We start from the raw sequence: 24,825 nt of genomic DNA, 5'->3' as shown, positions 1-24,825 counted from the left end.
TTTTTCTTGGATGTCCCTCCAAGTCGGCCCTAGACTGGCGAGGAAATTGATTGGTACATTCAATTGTTGAGTTCTTCTGAGATACAGTTCCTAATGTGAATTATTCAGTAAGCTTTGCAAAATGGGGAATGGCAGAGCTATATTGCGAAATAATACATTGAAAAGCTGTTGCCCATGGCAACAAAGCAGAATTTGAATAGGCTGCTTCTGGGAACCAACAGTTTTTGTGTACTGTCCTGTAGCTACAAAATGGTGTCATTCTGCTGATATTTTTTGCTGCAAAATAATCCAAAGCATCATTACTTTTTATTTTACTTATCCTATGAAAACAGCATTGAAGTTTGGGGGAAATCTCCTTTGTTCGTAATGCTGGGTTGTCAAAATAGGTAAGCATTTTCTTATCCAGTGTTTTTTTTTTTTTTTTTTTTTTTTTTTTTTTTTTTTATACTTTGCTTGTGTGATAAAGGCTGAGAGCACCCTTGTTGCCTGGGACTCTGCATTGCACTTCCTGGCTTTGTGCAGAAGGGAACAAGCTGAGCTGATAGTACACCATCTGCTGCACTGAACAATGGGCCCATAGGAGCTGTGCTGCTGTAACAAAGGCCATGGCCTAGCAGTATCTCGCATCTTTCTTCTTTACAAAATTATTACTCCACAAATTTCTCTAGGTTTATCGTATTTATTACAAAGAAAAGCTATCAGTGTTATGCAATCCAATAACAATCGCTGAGGGTTGCAAAATGCTAAGTGGACGGTAACTAATGAAAACTGCTCAGGGATATTTCCATTGATGCGCTACATTTGTGATGCAATTTTTCTCAACCACAATTGCTGCATTTTTCGTGCGACTGGCTACCCACCACAGTCGCACCGTACAACTGAAGAATCGTGGTGGAATCACAGTAGTGTACAATAGAAGCACGATCAGATTGCATCTTTTGGTTTTTTTTTTACGTTTCAACTTGTGTGCAGTTCATTTAAAAATGCAAGGCACAGCATAGTAGGAATTGTACAATAGGCTTTTTATGGCAAATGGCATATCTGGGCAATTTTACAGGTGCTTGAAAAATACACGTATAGTTGGAATAATCACTTGCGGAGTCTGACAGGTTACATGTATTTCACCCGCAGGGATTGGGGCCCAATGCAGGGGCAAACACAGGATTTTTAAGGGGGCGGTTCCTGAAAGGTCCAGAAGCACGTATGTCCCCGAGTGCTTCCGAATACAGGTGGCTCCATACTGCCCATGCACAAAAGTGCGCTGGCGTATTACGGAGCTGCCTATCTTTGGAAGTACTCAAGGACACGAGTGTTTCTGAGGACTTCTGGTAGCAGCAAATTTGAACAGGGGACAGCGCTGGAACAACTCCCCAAGAGAGGAACAGGAGATAGACTTAGTTTGGACAATTCAGTGGAATATGCTACATAGTTTCACATAGCGCAAGCGATACCCATATGATGCAGGGATATATGCATCTGCGGAAGATGGCGGCGCTATATAAATACTAAATAATAATATTTTGCCTCACCAGGATTGCACTTTTATTTAGCTTTCCTGTATGACAAGAAGACACAGCCAGCCAGCACTAGGGGTAGAGGGAAACAAAGGTGAATGAGGGAGGCTGGTGCACACCAAGAGGGCTTCTGAGCGTTTTTCAAATCAACAGTGATTTGAAAAGCGCTTGGCTAATGTTACCCTATGACAGTGTTCCCACAGCAGCGTTGTGATTTTTTCAAAATCGCAGGTATACTGCATGTAGCATGTTTTTGAGCAATTCATTCAAAAATCGCTCTGAAAATCACTTCACAAAATCACACTCACAAATTGCTAGCGATTGCTATTGTCATTTTGGCGTGCACTAGCCCAGAGAGAGGAGTGGAGAAATTGAGAATAGCCTGAGATGGAGCAGAGAACTTATCTGTATTGCAGTCCCACATCACACAGGCTACTTGCCTGTAATCGGACTCCTGTCCCTGTCAGTCTCTCACACAAGTCAGAAAGAAGCCCTCCTGGAGTCTAGGGACTGTCAAAAACTTTTCAGCTTGTTATCCACACCTTATCCACACAATGCAGTCATTATAACAATGGGGAGAGACCAGACAGATGTTTGCCCACAGACCCTGAGTCCAGGCAAGCTCTGCATCATGCTGTGCATATTTACCAGCTTGCCTGCACTCTAATTTCATCATGTCTGACACTTCTGTGCTGTGGAGAGTCCAGGACTCCATAATCAACATTCTCTCACTGCAGGCTGCATCTTCTTGTGAGGGTTGTGAGGGAAGCTCGGCTGCCTCTCTCATTCTATTAGCTGGAGGGAGGCACCAGAAGTAAGAAGGGAGGGAGAATGAGGCTGTTTATATTATGCGGGCTTCCCTGGCTGAATACACAGCTCAGTGCAGGGGGGAGGTTCCAGACACCCGGAATAGCCCCCTGAGTTCGCCAGTGCAATGCTGTACAGACTACCCTCTAGGCTAGTGAAGCATTGTGTTAATATGAAGGAGGGGGAGCCTGATGGAGCGGGCGGGGAAAGTAGAAGGTAGAACAATGCCTTGGAACTGCACTAGGGTGAAATAATCTGCCAGATCGCTTGCCAATGCATCGAGGAGGATCAAGGGCTGTTCCTTCCAATGGTTCCTTCCAGTTCTGACATGATTTTGTCAGAACTGAAATATCAGTTGCTGTCAGTTACAACTGAAAGGACAACTGATGTGTAAGGTAATGTCCATGTTTTCCCTATGGATCATGTTGGCCATATTACAGTTTAACAGTGTGCTGACCCAGAAGCTGTTACAGGGTCATCACCATTTTTAAAATGGAGGACGGAGAAGTCCATCAATCTCAATTGAAAAAACGGGACGTGGTAGAGGAGAAAGAGATTGATTGATAAGACTACACGGTAGATACCGTGTGTATGATGTGTTTTTATTTTGACTTTTAATTTTTAGTTCAGGTTTGCTTTAACCTTATGCTTTTCAGGAGAATATATTGTTTAGGGATTTCTTATCTAGTGAACATTTATAGCTTTACCAAGGCAAATACTAAACTTGTTTTTGTTATCTGTGTGGCCTGGACTCATGCTGGGCTCCCCCATGCCTTGCTCCTGATGCATACAGTATTGCCTCAGTATCACAGATCGCCTGCCTTGTTATGCAAGCTTTTGCCTCTGTGAGGTAACTGAGCTTTAGTTGCTGACTTGTTGACTGCTAATGGTGGCCCACAAAATAACAAGTATTCATATCGCTGGTGTTTTCCTGGGTTGGTTGTCTGAAATTGTTATGGGAGTACCTGCTAATATCTGCTGACTTGATTATTTTGATGAAATCTGCCTTTAAAACTGGACAAGCAATCAGGAGCAGTGAAAATCATCTGCAGAGTGTGATTTCCGACCCTTTGGTTTTGTATTGCACTAAATGGTGCATAAACACACCAGGAGGTATAGTCTGTAATGGTAATCTGGTGCTTCTTCCTATCTATAATTTGAACAAGGAGGTGTTTTTTTTGTTTTTGTTTTGGAGCAAGGTCTGGCTAGTGGTATAAAGTTTGTGGCCCCATTAAAGGATATCTGAACTGACATGTGACATGAGATAGACATGTGTATGTACAGTGTCTAGCACACAAATAACTATGCTGTTCCTTTTTTTCTTTCTCTGCCTGAAAGAGTTAAATATCAGGTATGTAAGTGGCTGACTCAGTCCTGACTCAGACAGGAAGTGACTACAGTGTGACCCTTACTGATAAGAAATTCCAACTATAAAACACTTTCCTAGCAGAAAATGGCTTCTGAGAGCAAGAAAGGTAAAAAGGGGAATTTTCTTATCAGTGAGGGTCACACTGTAGTCACTTCCTGTCTGAGTCAGGACTGAGTCAGCCACTTACATACCTGATATTTAACTCTTTCAGGCAGAGAAAGAAGAAAAAAAAGAAACAGCATAGTTATTTGTGTGCTAGGCACTGTACATAGACGTCTATCTCCTCATGTCACATGTCAGTTCTGGTATCCTTTAAAGCCCAATTCAACATCATTGGCCTCCCTTCCATTTATCAAGTGGCGTGGACTACCCTCGCCGAATTGCTGCTGTTGGGACTTCCTTTCCAAGTTCCTGCAATGGAGTGCTGGTCCCTTTTCCACCCCCTCTCTTCTATAAAATAGTTCATTCTGCTTGGCTAGGAGATAAGCAGTCTGTCTGTACAGCTTTCATACCAAAACTGTCACCTGTACCAAAAAGCAAATGGTTGTTCTGATCTGTTTCGTGTAGTGGAGTGGCCAAAGCGGAGCGGAACGGATCCTTTATTAATAGTATCCATTCACATTGCTCCATTAGAACGGATCCCTTCAAGTTGGGATAATTTCGGTATGAGGGGCGCGTTGCATTGACTGCGCGCTATCGGAATGGATCAAAAACTGATGCCAATTACTCAGATCAGTTTTTGATCCGTCCATAGTGAACCGGGCCTTACTGTTGTCTGCAGGGCTCTAAGCTCAATTTCCTTGAGCGACAGTTTGGGGATGTTCTGCACAGACGCATCGCTAGCCTAGAGGCTACTGGTGCGTCTGTTGCTATGGAGTAGGGAAGAATGGATGATACATGGGGAACAAAACTGCCGCTTCCAGGCAGGTGGGGTAAAGAGGACAGGACAACACTCAGGGAGTTGGTCGGGCGTCATTGTCACTAAAGATCCATTGTACCTGTGCACAGACTTGATTCTCAGACAAAACGGTCACTAAAGAGATGTAAAGCAGAACATCAGACGCCTATGGAGAGGAAAGGCTCTGGATCCCATAGAGCAGCCTTTCTCAACCTTTTCTGTGCCGAGGTACCCTTAAAAATGTTTTTACATCTCAGGGAACCCCTGCGTGAAAATGCTGAGAAACATTGCTATTTTGATTGCAATCTTAAAACGTGTACTAATTAGCATTCTGTTACCACTAATATCATGTACAAACAATGTTGCACATATACATTGCACCAATCTACTACCATAGCAAATGCAATAATCGCTCCCGTATACAATGTGGCAATCACCCCGCATACAAATTGCAAATTACAGTGGTGGGCCGGTGGCATGGAGAGAGGACCAGGAAGGCTCTATGGCAGGCTTTCTCAACCAGGGTTCCCTGAGTATCCTGCAGGGGTTCCTTGGCATTTCCCCCCATCGTGGAGGAAGTATAATAGAGCACATTATAATAGGGGGGTACTGAAACAAAAAGCACTAAATTGGGGTCAGAATAATGAGCACATTCATAAAAAGCACTGGGATAAGGAGACTGTACAAGGAGTGGCACTTTAATAAAGGGTAGTGAAATAAGCAGCCTCGCCTACTTTTAAAGACCATGCCTCTCGCAAAATAAATGCAGGGGTTCCGTGAGATCCAAAAGTTATTTGCAGGGCTCCTCCAGGGTAGAAAGGCTGCTCTATGGAATCCAGAACTTCCCCTCTACATAGGTGAGTTTTTTTTTTTTTGCGCTGTCTTACATTTGCTTTAGAGGAAACCTGAGGTGAAAAGGATATGGAGGCCGACATGTTTATTCCCTTTTAAATTATGTATATTGCCTGGCTGTCCTGCTTTATCAGATTTCTATGACAAATCTGCCGAGATTAGCTGCATTCTTGTTTCAGGTGATTGATGGCGCGTTTCCACTTGAGCGGAAACCGCCGCGAATCCGCAGAGTTTCCCCGCAGGCGAATAGTGCGGGGAAACTCTGCCATAGGGTGCAATGGTAACGCCGGCCGGATCGCTACCGCTGGCGATTCGGCCGGCTTTTCCATCGAAATCGGCACGGGAGGCTGCGGATCCCATAGCCGTGCATGGCACGGCTGATGGGATTCGCCTGCTTTCCCCGCATACCCGGAAGAGCTGGCGCGCGTCTCGCAGATGCGGGCCGCTCAAGTGGAAAGATCAGCAGGACTGCAAGGCAACTGGTATTGTTTAAAGCGGATCCAAGATGAAAAACTAACTATAACAAGTAACTTGTCTATATATCTATTTAAAGTTAAGATAGTTTACACAGCAAATCTAGCTGCAAACAGCTTCAACAGTTCATGAATATTTATTCTTGTGATACGACAGCAGCCATGTTTTGTTTGTCACATTGTCACAGGCTGAGGGCTGGAGATCCTATCAGCTTGCATGTGTGTAAATTCAGTCCCCTCTCCTCCTCCCCTCTGCCTCTGAAATCTCTGGCTAGTAACCTCCTCCTGCCCAGACTGAGCCCCCATAAGCCCTTGCTACAGTGGCAAGGCACTCTAAAAAGCTGTGGGCGAGGCTTGTTTAGTTTATAGGAAATTAGAGTATTAATACAAAATTATTTGGCTTGGAGAATGCCCTATAAACTAAGGAAAGGAACACAATTATGCAATGAGTAAAAGTTTATCTCTGATCCACTTTAAAGGGAAATAAATATGGCAACTTTCATAGGTCTCACACCTCTGGTTCCTTTTAACAGCCACCTCATCATACAGTGCAGTGTTCTCCCCAGAATTTTTTTCCAGCCGGGTGGCATGAAATAGTAGCCGGGTGGCAGGAAAAAGTAGCCGGGTGGGGCGAGTTGAAAATGCAGGGCAACTGTGCTTACAGCATAGGAGGAGTTGAGGAGGTGAGCCGATGACAGCCGGGTGGTCACGAAATCCAGCTGGGTGGAGCACCCGGCTAAAAGAGCCTGGGGAGAACACTGCAGTGTGTGTGTGTACCTAGCTTTAGTCGCACTATTTAACACGAAAGAGAGCTCAAGGCCTTTTAAAGTAACAATACAAATGCAGTAGAAGGAAAATAACATTATTTTGGTAGTGGAAGTACAGTTAGGCAGCATGGAGACCAAAAGGTATAATAATTGCATTGGCTGTTGGTGGTGATCCAAATAAGCAGATAACTGATGTTGAGGGACAGTTGTAGTTGCATTGTTGCCTGCGATGACCATGGATCTTTTTTTAGCAACTAAAATCTACTGTATGTAGCTTAGACAGAGACCTGTCACCTGTATGGATTAATATCTGTGCATCGCTATTATTCCCATTGCTAATGGCTTAGTTCACTCGATCCTATATTCCAACACTTCCTTCATTGGCTAGATTTATATGAAATATATGCTTTTTTTTTTTTTTTTTTTTTTTTTTTGCTTTTTTTTTTTTTATTTCCTACATCTGTTTGGACCAGGGCAAAGTGCCTTGGCGATTTTATGATAAATGCGCAGCAGCCCCTGACACTTGGGAGTTCACATTTTTATGTCTCTCTTTTCTGTTGATGCATGTTGGTGCATAATGTAGTACACTGCATTTCAAATGATTATGCAAATTGTATTAGTGTCAACGATTAAATGTTAGTTTTTTCCATTAGACTCATGGATGGTATTGTCTCAGGGCTCTTTTGATCACTGAAATCAATCTGAAATCTGTGATCATTAGTTTGCCAGTTGAGCCCAATTTTCCATGGGCAGTTGATAGGCAGTGGAATGTCTCTTAAACTATCACAACTGCTCACTGCTGCCCAGTAACTGCTCACTGCTGCTCGGCAACTGATTGCTGAGCATACAGTTCAACTGCCCGTGGAAAAGAAGCCTAAAGGAAAAACTACTAAAGAAGGGTGTTCCACTTTATTAAAGCGGACCCAAACCAAACATTTTTTTTTAAATCAAAATATTTAGTTGCACTACTCTGACACATACAAAGATAAATAAACACTCCTTCAAGCCTATGAGCATTTCAGTGCATGCTTTTCCCCCTTCTTTTTTTCATAACTAGGGTTATACAGGTGGCAGCCATTAGCAATTCCTCCTTTACTGGACACCACCTACTCCACCAGTTTGCCGGATTCTGTCCCGGCAATATGAAAGGAAGGGAGGGGTTCCTCCAATAAATGTAAAATATTTTATATTTGTCATCATGCAGCTGAAAAAAAGGCTGCTATTTATTATTATAATTTAGAAAATAGATTTTATTTCTGAAATCTTGTATTTTTAATTTTGGTCCACTTTAACCAGACCACTATTTTTAAGCAATATGGGGAAGAAACAGGAGCTCTCTTCTGTTCCCGAAAAGCAGGAAATAGTCAAATGCCTTGTATAAGGTATGAAAACCTTAGCTATTTCAAGAAAACTTAAAGGATTTGTGAAGTAAAGATAACATATGCAGATTTACTTACCTGCGGCTTCTTCCAGCCTCTAGAAGACTCTCTGGTCCTTAACCACAGTTCTGTCATCCTCCAGTCTTCCACAGTCAGGCTCGCAATGATCGCCAACCTGGGTGGATTGGAGTATTTATGCGCTTTGGCACTCCTGTTGCCAGGTGTGTTCTGTGCAGTATTACTGTAGTACTGGCCAGTTTATACAGTAGTGCAGAGTATCTGCTGTGGAAACTGCTCATTTCTCACCTGCTCGGCACCTCAAGCAATGAGTGACTTCCTACCCTGAACTCTCTCTGGTGATGGCTTCTTCTGCGTCGCATAATTACATTACAGGAGAAAATGTCAGTCTGGTAGTGAGTGAGGGAAAGAGGGGGTCGCTCATCGCTGGAGGTGCCCAGAGCAGGTGAGAGAAGAGCTGCTTACACTGAGCATACTCTGCGATACAATATAAACTGGCCTGGAGGAGCACAGTACAGGGAGCGTATGTAGGGATGTTATCAACACATATTGGTGGGTTATTCCTACGTTGTGTGTTATTGAAGTCCCTTTTAAAAAAAAGCAGGTTTTATATAATTGTGATCGCGTGCACACTTGAGGCAGTTTCCTTGGGGTATTTTTTTTTTTTTATTATTAGTTTAGTTGGCGTATGCATGCAATATAGGATATAAAAAAAAATGTACAGCTCACAATTAAAATGCCAGATATGTGATGTAAAAAAAATTGGACCACACACACCGCCTCTAGCAGGAAACCGCGCCCCAATGCACTTGTAATGAAAGTCGATAGGCCACTTGCCATTTTGAAATGTTTTACTGAACATTTCATTTTTGCGCTTCCTGTACATAGAAAAACAAGCTGACCCCTTTCTGCTTCCTGACCTGCAATCCACATGCACTGCTAATTCTATTGTAGTTTGGTGCAATAAAATCGCACAGAAAATTGCACATGCAAACAAATTTGGTATGACAACTGTCTGCGATATCACACAGTGAAGTTCTTAGGCTCTAGATAAAATATATATATATATATATATATATATATATATATATATATATATATATATATATATATATATATATATATATATATATATATATATATATATATATATATATATATATATATATATATATAATTTTTGTACAAGCGGAAAAAGGAAAGTGCTACTTGGTGTAGCTCAGGTACTATACATACCTGGAGCTTCCTTAAGCTGTATCCCCAGGTGGCTCCTGTCACTTGCAATTTAGCCTGAAAGCCTTGCCGAGTTGCGATTTCTCACGTGGCCAGACGCGCTCCTCCGTCTTGCTCTTGCAGCTGGGATCTTTCGGTGCTTGCATAATACTTCTGTGCAGAACGCTCCCAGGGACAGAAGCGCGCCAGGCAATGCAGGCTCTATGAAGCTCAACTCGGCCAGGCTTTCAGTCACTATTGTGGGTGACAGCAGCCACCCGGGGTAGCTGGTGACAGACGAGAGGCCTCAAGAGAGCTTAAAAAGCGGAATATAACCCTGCATTTTAACTTTGCTCTAAAATATTATTTACAGCATATTATATGCAAAAAGCATTTTTTTTTTTTTTTACTAGACCAGCATTGGAAGGGTTAAACACAGACGTTTCAAGTTCCGTGGAGAGATGTGCAGAAGTTCAGATTGTTACATTCTATGTATCTATTGATAAACAGTTACACACTCTTTGGCAGTCCTCCAAGCTCCTTCTCAGTCAGAGAGATGAGTCACATTAAACACTTAGATACATTTCTGTAAACAAAATGTATCTCTTTTCAGCTTCGGATGCGTCTGCAGAAATCTAAAGGAACTTTAAAGCCCTGTGTAACCCTTCCAATGCTGGTCTAGTAAAAAAAAAAATGCTGGTTGCATATAATATACTGTAAATAATGTTTTAGAGCAAAGTTGAAATGCAGGGTTATATTCCGCTTTAAAGAGACTCCGTAACAAAAATTGCATCCTGTTTTTTATCATCCTACAAGTTCAAAAAGCTATTCTAATGTGTTCTGACTTACTGCAGCACTTTATACTATCACTGTCTCTGTAATAAATCAATGTATCTTTCCCCTGTCAGACTTGTCAGCCTGTGTCTGGAAGGCTGCCAAGTTCTTCAGTGTTGTGGTTTTGCTATGAACTCCCCCTTCCAGGCCCCTCTATGCACACTGCCTGTGTGTTATTTAGGATTAGAGCAGCTTCTCTCTTCTCTCTTATCTTTTACATAGTTACATAGTTATTTTGGTTGAAAAAAGACATACGTCCATCGAGTTAAACCAGTATAAAGTACAACACCAGCCTGCTCCCTCACATATCCCTGTTGATCCAGAGGAAGGCGAAAAAACCCTTACAAGGCATGGTCCAATTAGCCCCTAAAGGGAAAAATTCCTTCCCGACTCCAGATGGCAATCAGATAAAATCCCTGGATCAACATCATTAGGCATTACCTAGTAATTGTAGCCATGGATGTCTTTCAACGCAAGGAAAGCATCTAAGCCCCCTTTAAATGCAGGTATAGAGTTTGCCATAACGACTTCCTGTGGCAATGCATTCCACATCTTAATCACTCTTACTGTAAAGAACCCTTTCCTAAATAAATGGCTAAAACATTTTTCCTCCATGCGCAGATCATGTCCTCTAGTCCTTTGAGAAGGCCTAGGGACAAAAAGCTCATCCGCCAAGGTATTATATTGCCCTCTGATGTATTTATACATGTTAATTAGATCCCCTCTAAGGCGTCTTTTCTCTAGACTAAATAAACCCAGTTTATCTAACCTTTCTCGATAAGTGAGACCTTCCATCCCACGCATCAATTTTGTTGCTCGTCTCTGCACCTGCTCTAAAACTGCAATATCTTTTTTGTAATGTGGTGCCCAGAACTGAATTCCATATTCCAGATGTGGCCTTACTAGAGAGTTAAACAGGGGCAATATTATGCTAGCATCTCGAGTTTTTATTTCCCTTTTAATGCATCCCAAAATTTTGTTAGCTTTAGCTGCAGCTGCTTGGCATTGAGTACGATTATTTAACTTGTTGTCAATGAGTACTCCTAAGTCCTTCTCCAAGTTTGATGTCCCCAACTGTATCCCATTTATTTTGTATGGTGCTAGACCATTAGTACGTCCAAAATGCATGACCTTACATTTGTCAACATTGAATTTCATCTGCCATGTATGTGCCCATATAGCCATCCTATCCAGATCCTGTTGCAATATGACACTATCTTCCTGAGAGTTAATGATTCTGCACAATTTTGTATCATCTGCAAAAATAGCAACATTGCTCACTACTGCATCTACTAGGTCATTAATAAATAAATTGAAGAGCACTGGACCCAGAACAGACCCCTGTGGGACCTCACTGCTAACAGTCTCCCATTTTGAGTATGATCCATTGACCACAACTCTTTGTTTTCTGTCCATTAGCCAGTTCCCTATCCATGAACACAGACTCTTCCCCAGTCCTTGCATCCTCAACTTTTGCACCAGACTTTTGTGGGGAACAGTGTCGAAGGCCTTTGCAAAGTCCAAGTATATCACATCTACAGCATTCCCAATATCCATATTAGCATTCACTACCTCATAAAAGCTGAGCATGTTAGTCAAACAGGACCTGTCTTTAGTAAACCCATGTTGATGCTGAGAAATAAGATTATTTTCTACTATGAAGTCATGTATAGTATCTTAGTAACCCCTCAAATAGTTTGCATACAACTGATGTTAAACTTACAGGTCTATAATTTCCTGGATCAGATTTTTTGCCCTTCTTAAATAATGGGAAAACGTGGGCTGTACGCCAATCCACTGGGACTCTGCCAGTTGCAAGAGAGTCACAAAAGATAAGATAAAAGGGTTTATCTATAACTGAACTTAATTCCCTTAGGACCCGAGGATGCATGCCATCCGGGCCAGGTGCCTTGTCTATTTTTAATTTATTTAGTCTTGCCTTCACTTCTTCCTGCGTTAAGTATTTAATATTACAGTTAGAAGATTGAGACTCTTCCGCCTCTGTAGTTTGCAACAGTGCTGTTTCTTTTGTGAAGACAGAAGCAAAGAAAGCATTTAATAACTCTGCCTTACCTTAGTCATCCACCATTGAGTTCCCATCCTCATCCTTTAGGAGTCCTATACAGTCAACCTTTCTTTTTTTAGAGTTAATGTACTTGTAAAACTTTTTTGGGTTAGATTTGATATCCTTAGCGATTTGTTTTTCAGCTTCAATCTTTGCCTGCCTAATTTCTTTTTTACAATTTTTATTGCACTCCTTATAATTGCTTAGTGCAGCCTCTGTCCCCTCCTGTTTTAAGACCTTAAAGGCATTCTTTTTCCTCTTCATTTTATCTTTAACCTTTCTATTCATCCATAGAGGCCTTTTTTTATTCCTAGACATTTTGTTTCCATATGGGATATACATACTACAGTATTGATTGAGTATAAGTTTAAAAGCTTGCCATTTCCCTTCAGTGTCTTCCCCTTGTAATACATTATCCCAGTTCACCAAACTTAGTGCCTGCCTAATTTGAGTGAACTTTGCTTTTCTAAAGTTCATAGTTTTAGTGGTCCCGCTGCCCCGTGGCCTATCAGTCACCAGCTCAAACGTTATCATGTTGTGATCACTATTTCCCAAATGTTCTTGAACCTGCACATTTGATACATTATCTGGTCTATTAGAAATGATCAGATCCAGTAACGCATTCCCCCTAGTTGGTTCAGTTACCATTTGAGTCAAGTAATTGTCCTGTAGTGCTGCCAGAAATCTTCTGCTTTTACCAGAATGGGTAGCCTCAATTCTCCAGTCAATGGCCTCAATTCACTAAGCTTTATCAAACACTTTATCAAATGTTTGATAATTTACCTGATGGGTAAAATCTAATTTTGAATTCACTATGGTGTTCTAGATTTATTGAACGTTTTATCGATAAAACATTCGATAAATATATAACACCTCAGTGAATTCAAAATTAGATTTTACCCATGAGGTAAATTATCAAACGTTTGATAAAGTGTTTGAGAAAGTTTAGTGAATTGAGGCCAATGTCTGGAAAGTTGAAGTCGCCCATAATTATGACCTCATTTTTACCTGCAGCTTTTTCAATCTGCTGTAGTAATCGCAGTTCTGCAGCTTCATTAATAAGAGGTGGCCTGTAGCATACCCCAATAAGCAATTGGCAACTTTTATTTCCACCATGAATATTTACCCAAACGGACTCCACATCTTCGCAATCTTCCTCCATCTCATCGTTGAGGACAGCTGTAAGAGAATTCTTAACAAAGAGACAAACCCCTCCACCTTTTTTCCCTGTTCTATCCCTCCTAAACACATTGTATCCTTTTAAATTAGCTATCCAGTCATGGCTTTCATCCATCCATGTCTCGGTTATTCCCACAATGTCATAGCCTTTGTCATTCAGAATGAACTCTAGTTCGTCTATTTTATTTGCAAGGCTCCGAGCATTGGTTACCATGCACTTTGTATTTTTACCACCACATTTACAAGCTGGATAAATCATCCTCTGAGTTGGCTGGGCTTTCACATACTGAAGAATTACAGACAAGGGCAAAGCTGTTTGCAGGAAGAAACAAGCAGCCTGAAACTTCAGTGCATGAGAACAGGGGGAAAGAAACACACAAATGATCTCTTGAGATTCAAAAGGAAGGCTGTATACAGCCTGCTTGTGTATGGATGTATTTTCTATGTGTGGACATACTGTACATCAACCTACTTCCTGTTTTGGTGGCCATTTTGTTTGTTTATAAACAAACTTTTAAAAACTGTTTTTAACCACTTTTAATGCGGCGAGGAGCGGCAAAATTGTGTCAGAGGGTAATAGATGTCCCCTAACGCACTGGTATGTTTACTTTTGTGCGATTTTAACAATACAGATTCTCTTTAAGGAAGCTCCAGGTAAGTATGGAACTCCTGAGACTCTTCTCGTCTCAGGTTCCCTTTAAGGCAAACTGCATATAAATGACTAGCTGTATGAGTGTGCAGAGCCTACTAACAGACAACATGCACACCCTGCATTCACACCAGAGGCACCAAATTACAATTGGAGGATTTTTTTTTCCCGAGCCATGTATAGTACCCTATAGGAAGAATACAGTAAATATGTTAGTGTAGTAAAATGTATTGACCACTAGATGGCAGTGTAGGAAGTTTTCCTTTTTATCTATAGTCTGAAGCATTAAAGGGAACCTGTGATTGAAGATTAGCCTGTATTTACACTTACCTGGGGTTTCCTCCAGACCTATAAGGTCTGTGGAGTCCCTCGCCATCATCTAGTGGCTCCATTCTGCCATAATTGGACCGGGAAAGCTCTTCAGCGCATGCTCAGCCATACGTGCGCCTCCAGTTGGACTCCTGCTGCTGGGAGCGCAGGTGCAGAAAGCTCCCAGAGCGTGACGGGGGCACACGCATGCCCGAGTTGCACATGTCTTGAAGGGCAAGACGGGCCAGATATTGGCTGAAAGGAGCCACCAGAGAGGACGGCGAGGCACCTCAGGGGTCTGGAGGAAGCCCCAGATAAATATAAATACAGGCTAATCTTTGATCTTTTACACTTTAAAAATGGCATAAAATTAACGCCTAATGCCTGGTACAAACCCTGCAATTTCCTTTCAGATTGTAGTTTGAATTAATGATTTCCTCCAGGTCCAATTTGATTCCTGATCATTTTTCTGATTGATTTTTGTACAGAAACAAATGGAAAATCCTTTAGGAAAAACGATCGTAAATAAAATAAACCTGTTGGAAATAATCAATTTGACCTGTGTGCCAGTAAATGAATGGTGTGTGCCAGGCGTAACAGAGTACATAAGGAGAATAATCTCTGTCCTCAACTCATAAGGAACTCTCAATCTGCTGTACATACCACAGATGCTCATGGCTCTAGGTGAAAGCAAGAACTGGAGAAGGCCAATAGAACTATAATTGCCTTTCTTTCTGCAGGTGGAGTACAGAGAGATGGATGAAAGCCTTGCCAATCTCTCTGAAGACGAGTATTATTCAGAAGAGGAGAGGAATGCAAAAGCTGAGAGGGAGAAGAAGGTTCCCCCACCTCCCCCTCAGGCCCCTCCAGAGGAAGAAAATGACAGCGAACCTGAAGAGCCCTCAGGTTGGGTGTAGCTGCATTTTACTGCTGTTTCCTAACACACACTGATGAATGTTGGGTTTTATGATTAATGTGTTTAAAGGAAAAGTTGTCCAAAAATGGAATTTTCACTCTCGTTACAAATACAGATTTTAGAATTGAAACCGTAACTATACACCATACAATCTTACTAATATCGATCTAAATATGAATGTAAAGGTTGGAATTTGGATATATAGTTCAGGAAGACCATTGTGTTTCAAGGGCTGTGGAGTCGGAACAATATTTGGGTATTCTGAGTCAGAGGATTCATAAACTGAGTTGGATGATTTTAGTACCGACACCACAGCCTTGTGTGCTACATAGATTTGGGGTAAGATCTGATAAACATTGTTTAATCTTGGCCTAGCCCAGCCTAATGCTACGTACACCCCATTCAATTTCCTGTCAGAGCGATGGGTCGAACCAATCCTTTTTCGACACATCTGATCTGCTCCTGATCGTTAACAGAATTGATTTTGAGATCCTGTTATCGATCGGGAGCAGATCGGCTATGCTGGAAATTAGTAGTTCAACCCGTCAATTTGACATGAAATTGCATGGGGTGTACCTAGCATAAGAGCTGGTACATAAATTGGCGGCGGTAGACTTGGGTGCAGGATACAGCCGGTATATGGCTGATCCTGCTTCTGCACAAGTCCGAGCCGTTTTTATTTACTAATCCCCCCCCCCTCCAGGCCGCCATGGATAGTGGGGGAATGATATAATTCTGCTTCCAGCGATTGCGAATTATTGTGTTTTTTAAGCAACCTCGACTCCGTCTTCTGACTGCGCTGATGTTACTGAGCGCTGCTCAGTTGTGATTCCTTTTATAGTCTATGGTGTCGCCGGCTGCGCCCAAATCTAGCAGTGCCGAAAAGCACTGCTTCGCTCCCATCAGTTCTTTAATCAGTAGCAGATTGGACATTATCAAACGGGGGGGGGGGGGGGGGGACTTTATCAGCTGTCCCAGCCGGGTTTCATCTGGTGTGTGTGAGGGCTAGAGCCGTTTAATGAATTGCTCCCTTTCCGAATTGATGGAGATTTCATAGCAGTTTGCACTCAGATTGAAAATGCTGCTGATTACGTCCATTTTCAATCTGCATACATACCAGCTAGATTTTAAATAACTTAAAAATTAGCATCTCATTGATCATCCCTAGTAGGCACATATGTGTTCAGTTAGACTGTCCATTTTTAAAGTTCATACCACATGTTCTGTCGAACTTTATAAATCACTGGTTTCCCTTTAATACTTTTGTGCATTTACACTTTTTTTGAGTAAAGGAAAAGCCTAAATATTGCTTTATTGCAGTGCAATAGAACTAGCAGATGATTGGCTGGAGGTACTGTGAGCTGGCAGTGACTATCTCCCGACTTTAGTTCCACTTTCATTTTAGAAAAAATATAGCTCTAGCTTTTACTCTACCGATAATGTTGGCTAAAAGGAAACCTGTGTGTGTGTGTGGGGGGGTTGGGGGGAGTGCCTGTGGGGGGGGGGGGGGGGGAGTGCCTGTGGTGGGTACTTACTTTGGGAGGGGGAACCTGGATCCTAATGAGGTTTCCTCCTTCCTCCTCCACCAGCGCAGAGACCCCCAAACTGTCTCCAAGCAAAACAATGCTGTGATGCGCCTCTCATGGGCGCACTAGTGGAGTACTGCTTAGACTCGGGCGGAACTATCTAGGCCTAATCGGTCTGCTCTACCATGCGGTAGAGCGGCTCGCATCTGAGCTGTAGAGCAGATCCGATCAGGTGCAACTATTTCCGCCGAAGCTCAAGCGTTAATCCACTAGTGCATTTGCGCGAGGCACAGCATTGTTTTGCTGTGGAGCCCGATGACTACTGCGTCTGCACAAGACACCGGCCTTTGTCTGCGTACTTTTGGGGGACCCGGCGCTGGAACAGATGGACGGAGAAGCCTCTTCATGATCCAGAGGCTTATCCCCTCCCGAAGTACCCCACCCAGTAGGGGCAGTGCCCAGTGGAACTAAACTCAGAACTTATCTGCTCTAAAATATTAGCCATGGCAGGATTACCATTGTGGAAAAACTTTCTTTTTTGCATTTAATTCCCCTTTTTGTATGCAAATTTTCACTTTTTTTTTTCTTCAATACAGCTAGTAGAAGTTGTTGGTAATTCGTATGTGATGTGCCAATTTATGATGCAAGAAGTATGTGGGGTTTTTTTTTCCCCCCATGAATGCAAATTTAAGCAGAAGTGCAATTCTCCAGAGACTTTCATTGGCTGTTCGAAAGCGTTTTCGCACATTTCCAAAACGAACATACATTTTAATAAGTTGAATCCTGCTTTAAGGGGAAAACCTCTTAATTACAGTGTATGGAAACGCTAAAAACAAACAAACCCTTAAGTTTTACTTGGATTCACTTCGCTGGAAGTACTGGAAGGGTCAAACCTGTGTTTTCTGTAGGGCAGAGAGCTGCCAAGGCACAGCTCACATTCACAGCTGCCGATGAGAGCTAATTGATGCTCTGATCTAGCTAAACAAGCACTGTCCAGTGAATTTATTCAGCAACTATATGTGAAGTAAAGACTTTTTATTATATTCGGTGCTAGAGGGGGGTCCACTTTAAGTTCTTTGGGTCTAGCAAAGCATTATTTTTGTTATGGATGGGATTCAAAATCTCCAAACTGTCTTGTGAATACCTAGGTGTGGAGGGGGCAGCCTTCCAGAGCAGACTTCCGCATGACAGAATGACTTCCCAAGAGGCTGCATGCTTTCCAGATATCATCAGCGGCCCACAGCCAACTCAGAAGGTCTTCCTGTACATTCGGAATCGCACAGTAAGTGTGCTTGGAGATCTCATGAAATTAGTCCATGGATAACATTTTTTTTTTTCTTTTTAGTAGTTGCACAACTAAACTAAATTTCTTCTATTCTATCATTAAAGCTGCAGTTGTGGTTAGACAATCCAAAGATCCAACTGACATTTGAGGCAACTCTTCAGCAGCTGGAAGCTCCCTATAACAGTAAGTTGGAGTTTACTTGAATGCTCTTATAAAAAATAAAATGCAGCGGCTGTTGGCTAAAATACTGATATTTCTACAGTAGGCTGTTAATTGTTTTTATTTTGTAGGTGACTCTGTGCTGGTTCACAGAATACACTGCTATCTGGAAAGGCATGGGTTAATCAACTTTGGTATTTACAAACGACTGAAGCCTTTGCCTGGTAAGTAGTGAAAACTATAAAGCGCATTCTTTATCCATTTCCTATACTCTGTCCATCCAATCACTACTTTAAAATGAGGGAACCCACTGATTGGTTGCTCTTTGTGTGTGTGGGGTGTTTTCTGGGTTGTGGGCACACTATTGAATAGCTGTTCCACATTGAGTGTGAACTCATGGGAGTAATGATAGGAGGCACACCTCTTGCGTTGTAATTGGCTGCTGTAATACAGACACACTTCTCCATCAGGCCTGATGTGCCTGTCTGGGGATGGCTACGTCATTGTGTTTTGGGGGGTGGAAGAGAATCGGATCAAGCTTAACTCCAACTATATGGTCAGATACTTAGTATTTGAAGTTCCCCATCAGGTTTGCAGTGTTTTGTGGGCTGCTAATTGGTGAAGAGCGAGAGGTGGACCATTTGATTTTAAATAGGAGGTTGGTTTATTTGTATTGCACAGTATGTCCTGAGCTTGAAAAAGGACCTGTCTGAAACGTTGCCTGTTGCTCCTGATCCTGCATACTATTTAATGTCTAATTTTTAATATCATGTGAATGGAGACTGGTTTACAGGAGTTTTAAGAAGATTCAAGTAAAAATGTTTCTGTACCATGTTAGCCAAACAAATTATGTAGGTAGAAAAAAAGTCTTGTAAAAGTAATAACTTTTAATGGCTAACTGATAAAGTGAAATAATGCAAGCTTTCTGGGATCTAGTCCCCCTTCTTCTGGCATATTTCCAGATGTAAGCTGAAGTAAAACACTGATGTAGGTAAATAGTAAACACAAATATGACAGTTGTGCTGGTTACTGGTTAGCAGTTAGATGTCAGGTGATCAGCAGGCTGGAGCCAGTGAGCTCATGCAAGCACACATGAAATCTAGCAGGTTTCTGAAGATCATGAAGCCAAGTAAATCATGTTACATAAGGAGTCATGAATCCCATTCCACAATTTAAAGAGAATCTGTATTGTTAAAATCGCACAAAAGTAAACATACCAGTGTGTTAGGGGACATCTCCTATTACCCTCTGTCACAATTTCGCCGCTCCCCGCTGCATTAAAAGTAGTCAAAAACAGTTTTAAAAAGTTTGTTTATAAACAAACAAAATGGCCACCAAAACAGGAAGTAGATTGATGTACAATATGTCCACACATAGAAAATACATCCATACACAAGCAGGCTGTATACAGCTTTCCTTTTGAATCTCAAAAGATCATTTGTGTGTTTACCTTCTGTCCCCTTCTTCTCTCATGCACTGAACATTACAGGCTCCCTGCAGACAGCTCTGCCTGTGCCTGTGTTTGTAATTCCTCAGTATGTGTCAGCCAGCTACTTTCACAGCCTAATGCTGGGAATACACGTTTCGTTTTTGCCTTCGTTTTAGCCTTCGATTCGTTCGGTAAACGGATCGAGTGTTGAAAACGTATGTGAAAATAGTCATAATCTCATTATAGTTTCGATTAATAGACCCCAAAAACGAACGACTAGTGATCGAACATGTTTGATATTATCTCTCTTTATCCACCTAATCGAGCCATTGGTAGGCTTGATGGCTGTTCAGATCGATTATATATTCGTTTATGCCGTCCGTCCCTGTACTACGTTTTGTTTCTTTGCAGCCTTCGATCATTGGAAAAACGAAACCATCAGAATCGAAAAAAAAACCCGAAACCGTGGGTGGTGATATTAACCGTACGGTCGATTATTTCGGGATCGAAAAGGACAAAAGGCACAATCGAAACGAAGGTTTAAACGAAGGCAAAAACGAAACGTGTATTCCCAGCATAACAGAGGAGGATTTTTATCCAGCTCTCTTCTATCATTGATAAGATAGCAGAGAAGCTGCTGGCTTATGTAAATAAAACACACACTGAAGTGTGCATAGAGGAACAGACCAGCACGGAAGAGTTTGGCAGCCTTCCAGACACAGGCCGACAAGTCTGACAGGGGAAAGATACATTGATTTATTACAGAGACCGTGATAGTACAAAGTGCTGCAGTGAGCCAGAACAGATTAGAATAGGTTTAGGAACTTGTAGGATGGTAGAAAAAACGTTGTAATTTTTGTTACAGAGTCACTTTAAACCCTCTGTTAATGTCTTAAACATCTTCATAAATTTGTACTCAGAAATCTTTCTTGCCTGTTCATGTTTGAAGTTGCCCTTAAGAATAAGTACTTTGAGATCTTGCATGCTATGTCCTGGTTCACAGAAGTGTTGGCCAACCGGTGTGTCCATTTTACCCTCATTAATTTTAAAGTGGTGATGGTTCATTCTTGTGCCCAGTCCTGTTTCTCCTATATAGATTCCTCTTGAGGGGCATTTCATGCGTATCATGTATACAACATTGGATGACTCGCAGGAAAATTCAGAGAACAGAGACAGACAACTTATGTCGCTATGTAATATATTCATAGATCAGGGATATCATCCACATATTGTTGACGATCAAATACACAGAGCAACTTTAAAATCTAGAGAGGAACTATTGATGCACACCCCAAAGACTGAAAACAGAATCCCAATAGTGGTCACCTACAATCCAAGATTAACCACTTGCCGACCGCACGCTTATACCGTGCGTCGGCAAAGTGGCAGCTGCAGGACCAGCGACGCAGTACTGCGTCGCCAGCTGCAGGCTGATTAATCAGGAAGCAGCCGCTCGCGCGAGCGGCTGCTTCCTGTCAAATCACGGCGGGGGGCTCCGTGAATAGCCTGCGGGCCGCCGATGGCGGCTCGCAGGCTAAATGTAAACACAAGCGGAAATAATCCGCTTTGTTTACATTGTACGGCGCTGCTGCGCAGCAGCGCCGTAAGGCAGATCGGCGATCCCCGGCCAATCAGCGGCCGGGGATCGCCGCCATGTGACAGGGGACGTCCCGTCACTGGCTGCACAGGACGGATAGCGTCCTGTGCAGCCTCGATCGCCGGGGGGGCCAGGTGGGAGGGGGAGGATTTCGCCGCGGAGGGGGTCTTTGAGGTGCCCCCCCCGCAACACCCAGGCAGGCAGGAGAGATCAGACTCCCCCCCCCCCCCCCCCCCCCCCCCTGCACATCATCCCCATAGGGGGGGGAAAAAGGGGGGCAATCTGATCTCTCTGCCTGCAACCTGATCTCTCTGCCTGCAACCTGATCTGTGCTGGGGGCTGCAGAGCCCACCCAGCACAGATCACTCAACACAGCGCTGGTCCTTAAAGGGAACCTTAACTGAACGGGGGGTAAAGAGTTTTACTTACCTGGGACTATTACCAGCCCCCTGCAGCAGTCCTGTGCCCTCGGCGCCGCTCTGGAATTCTCTGGTCCCCCGCTGTCACTTAGTTACGTTTTTGACGACTCACCAGTCGCCGGCCGCCATGCGTATTATTGGACGCATTCACCAATGCAATTAGCGCTATTGCGGACCGCAACACGTACAAAAATACGCGTTGCCGCATTCCGCACACGTAGATATGCGGCAATGCATATTTTTGTACGCGTTGCGGTCCGCAATAGCGCTAATTGCATTGGAGAATGCGTCCAATAATACGCATGGCGGCCGGCGACTGGTGAGTCGTCAAAAACGAAACTAAGTGACAGTGGGGGACCAGAGGATTCCAGAGCAGCGCCGAGGGCACAGGACTGCTGCAGGGGGCTGTTAATAGCCCCAGGTAAGTAAAACTCTTTACCCCCCGTTCAGTTAAGGTTCCCTTTAAGGGGGGGTAAAGGGTGGGTCATCAAGTGGTTAAAGATGCTGAGGAAGCGATCGAAAGCCCTGCAACCAATACTCCACAAAGACAAATGCCTGAAGGATGTTTTTCCTGATTTACCACTGCTTGCTTTCAACCTCCCAATTTCTGACATATAATTATCAGAAGTGCATTATCTACACCAGAACATCCAGGCACATTACCCTGCAACAACACAAGGTGTGAGACCTGCCCTTAAATCTTGTGCACAAGCCAAATACAAATACCAAACTCACAGAAATATCATCAAATACAAGACCAATTTTCCTGTGAGTCATCCAATGTTGTATACATGATACGCTGCATGAAATACCTTTTGTAGTGTCCATGGTTTGCAAATGGTATGTCTATTTGCAGACCAACATTTCGGGTCTATGGCCGCCTTTACATACTGTGTGTAGTCCCAGTGTTTCAAGATTTGACTAGGAAAAGCATTTCTTCCATAAGCCAAAGCAACATAGAGATGTGTAATCAGCTGGGCAAAGCACTTGGTAAATAACCTTGGGGAGAACACGGTGTTTGGAAGATCTCATGCTAAGGCTTGTTTTATCTGAATTGTGGCTATTGCTTTTTCATTTTTAGCTAAGAAAACGGGAAAAGTGATAATAATTGGCTCTGGAGTATCTGGATTGGCTGCTGCTCGTCAACTGCAAAGCTTTGGAATGGATGTTACTGTTTTAGAGGCACGGGTAAGTATTTTTTTTTTTTGCCCTATACATATGAGGTTTGACAGGCTACACCTGATAACTACTTGAGAAGGAATTAGTAACTAAGTGGTCAATTTATTCATAGCGGATTTCTCTGTAGCGCAACCAAGCCAAAACTTAACAAGGTGTTTTGTTTTGTTTTTGTTTTGTTTTTTGAACCACTTGGCCCTCCAGCTGGAACTACAAGTCCCACCATGCATTGCAGGAGTCTGACAGCCACAGTCATGACTCAAAAAGTCAAATGCATTGTGGGACTTGTAGTTCCGTAACAGCTGGAAGGCCGAGTTTGCCCATGCCTGTCCTAGACGAAAGTCTCGCATCCAAATTTGTTACACTGTAGGTTCCTGGACATGAGGCTTATGTCCAGCACTAAAATCCGCCACGATCATGAGTGCTGCTAGCAAATTAAAGTCTGTGTAAAATAAGTGTGTGTTCAATTTTTTTTTTATTTTTTAAATGAACTAACCCCTGGGCAGCATAGAGGCACCGAGGACATAGATGGAAAAGTGTTTCGACTTATGGGCAGATTCAGGCTTAGAACGAACCTACAGTCCCTGACTTAACTGAGCACATGCTGTACTTCACTTAGTCTTGATTGCAGAAATGTGATGTAAATTCTAATGCTGGCTATACCCTTTAGAGTGATTATATATTCTTACATCTGTAGTGATTGAGCTTAAAGGACTTACGAGCCCAAAATGTCTAAAAAAGCAAAGTACCTGTAAGCTGTTTAAATGCACGGAGGACGCCGTCCGCGCCCTCCGTGCAGTTCCGCCGGGTCCCCTTCCTGAGATCGCCCCCCGCGCCGACCCCGACCCCCCAGGCCGGGTCGGGCTCTCGTGCCGCTCTCAATATGGCCGCTTCCATTGGCCGCGGCTGCGCAGTCCGCCTGGCCGCGAGTGCGGCTGCGCAGCTCTACGGCCAACCCCTCCGATCCACGCTACAGTGCGTGGTTCGGGGGGTTGGCCGTAGAGCTGCGCAGCCGCACTCGCGGCCAGGCGGACTGCGCAGCCGCGGCCAATGGAAGCGGCCATATTGAGAGCGGCACGAGAGCCCGACCCGGCCTGGGGGGTCGGGGTCGGCGCGGGGGGCGATCTCAGGAAGGGGACCCGGCGGAACTGCACGGAGGGCGCGGACGGCGTCCTCCGTGCATTTAAACAGCTTACAGGTACTTTGCTTTTTTAGACATTTTGGGCTCGTAAGTCCTTTAAAAATGCATCTAAATTCCATTCAGTATGTTGGTCTCCATATTATGTAGTTGTTTTGCAACTTTTATACAATCAGATTGTATTAACATTGGCCAGCCTAAATGGTTTGTGGCACAACTAGATATTTGCTACTTTAGCTGTTACCAAATGTCATGTGATAGTTAGAATGTAGCATTGCATGAAGTAAAACTGTAACATTGCATTACACAGGACCGGGTAGGAGGAAGAGTTGCCACATTCCGTAAGGGAAACTATGTTGCAGATTTAGGTGCAATGGTGGTCACAGGACTTGGTAAGTTTGCATTTACATTGTCTATCATTGTGCGTATGAATGGCCACTTAAAGAGAACCTGAACTGAAAATAAAAGGTCAAAATAACTATACACAGGTCATACTTACCTCCTCTTTAGTCTTTCTCCTCTCCCGTGTCCCATTTGTATACTGTGATCAATGGAATTCTCCATCTTCCATTTTAAAGATGATCATTACCCCCGAACAGCCTCCTGGTCATCAGACTTTTAAACTGTAATATCACCCACCTGAGCCATAGGGAAACATGGACATTACCTTGCACATCCAGTTGTAACTGACAGTTGCTGACACATAACTGACAGCAACTGGTATATTTCAGTTCCGACAAAATCTTGTCAGAACTGGAAGGGATCACTGTAAGAAGAAAATGTTGAGCTTCTGAGAGCAATTAACAGTGAGGTTAGTATGTAATATTAATTTGCAGCTACGTCATGTGTTTATCT

General features: G+C 43.0%; 1 protein-coding gene across 2 annotated transcripts in view; it reads left to right on the top strand.

The window, feature by feature from the left end:
- The window catches only part of KDM1A (lysine demethylase 1A), a 56,916-nt gene that overhangs the window by 1,354 nt on the left and 30,737 nt on the right, over positions 1-24,825 (top strand). For both annotated transcript variants that reach the window (XM_068268949.1, XM_068268947.1), the window contains exons 2-7: positions 15,066-15,231; positions 17,916-18,049; positions 18,157-18,235; positions 18,343-18,435; positions 22,738-22,844; positions 24,281-24,362. In XM_068268949.1, coding sequence (XP_068125050.1) covers positions 15,066-15,231; positions 17,916-18,049; positions 18,157-18,235; positions 18,343-18,435; positions 22,738-22,844; positions 24,281-24,362 — 661 coding nt within the window. The remainder of the gene's footprint in view (positions 1-15,065; positions 15,232-17,915; positions 18,050-18,156; positions 18,236-18,342; positions 18,436-22,737; positions 22,845-24,280; positions 24,363-24,825) is intronic.

This window comes from Hyperolius riggenbachi, chromosome 2, assembly GCF_040937935.1.
Source record: "Hyperolius riggenbachi isolate aHypRig1 chromosome 2, aHypRig1.pri, whole genome shotgun sequence".
In the NCBI taxonomy this organism is placed as follows: Eukaryota; Metazoa; Chordata; class Amphibia; order Anura; family Hyperoliidae; genus Hyperolius; species Hyperolius riggenbachi.
This window is presented reverse-complemented; position numbering and strand designations above follow the sequence as displayed.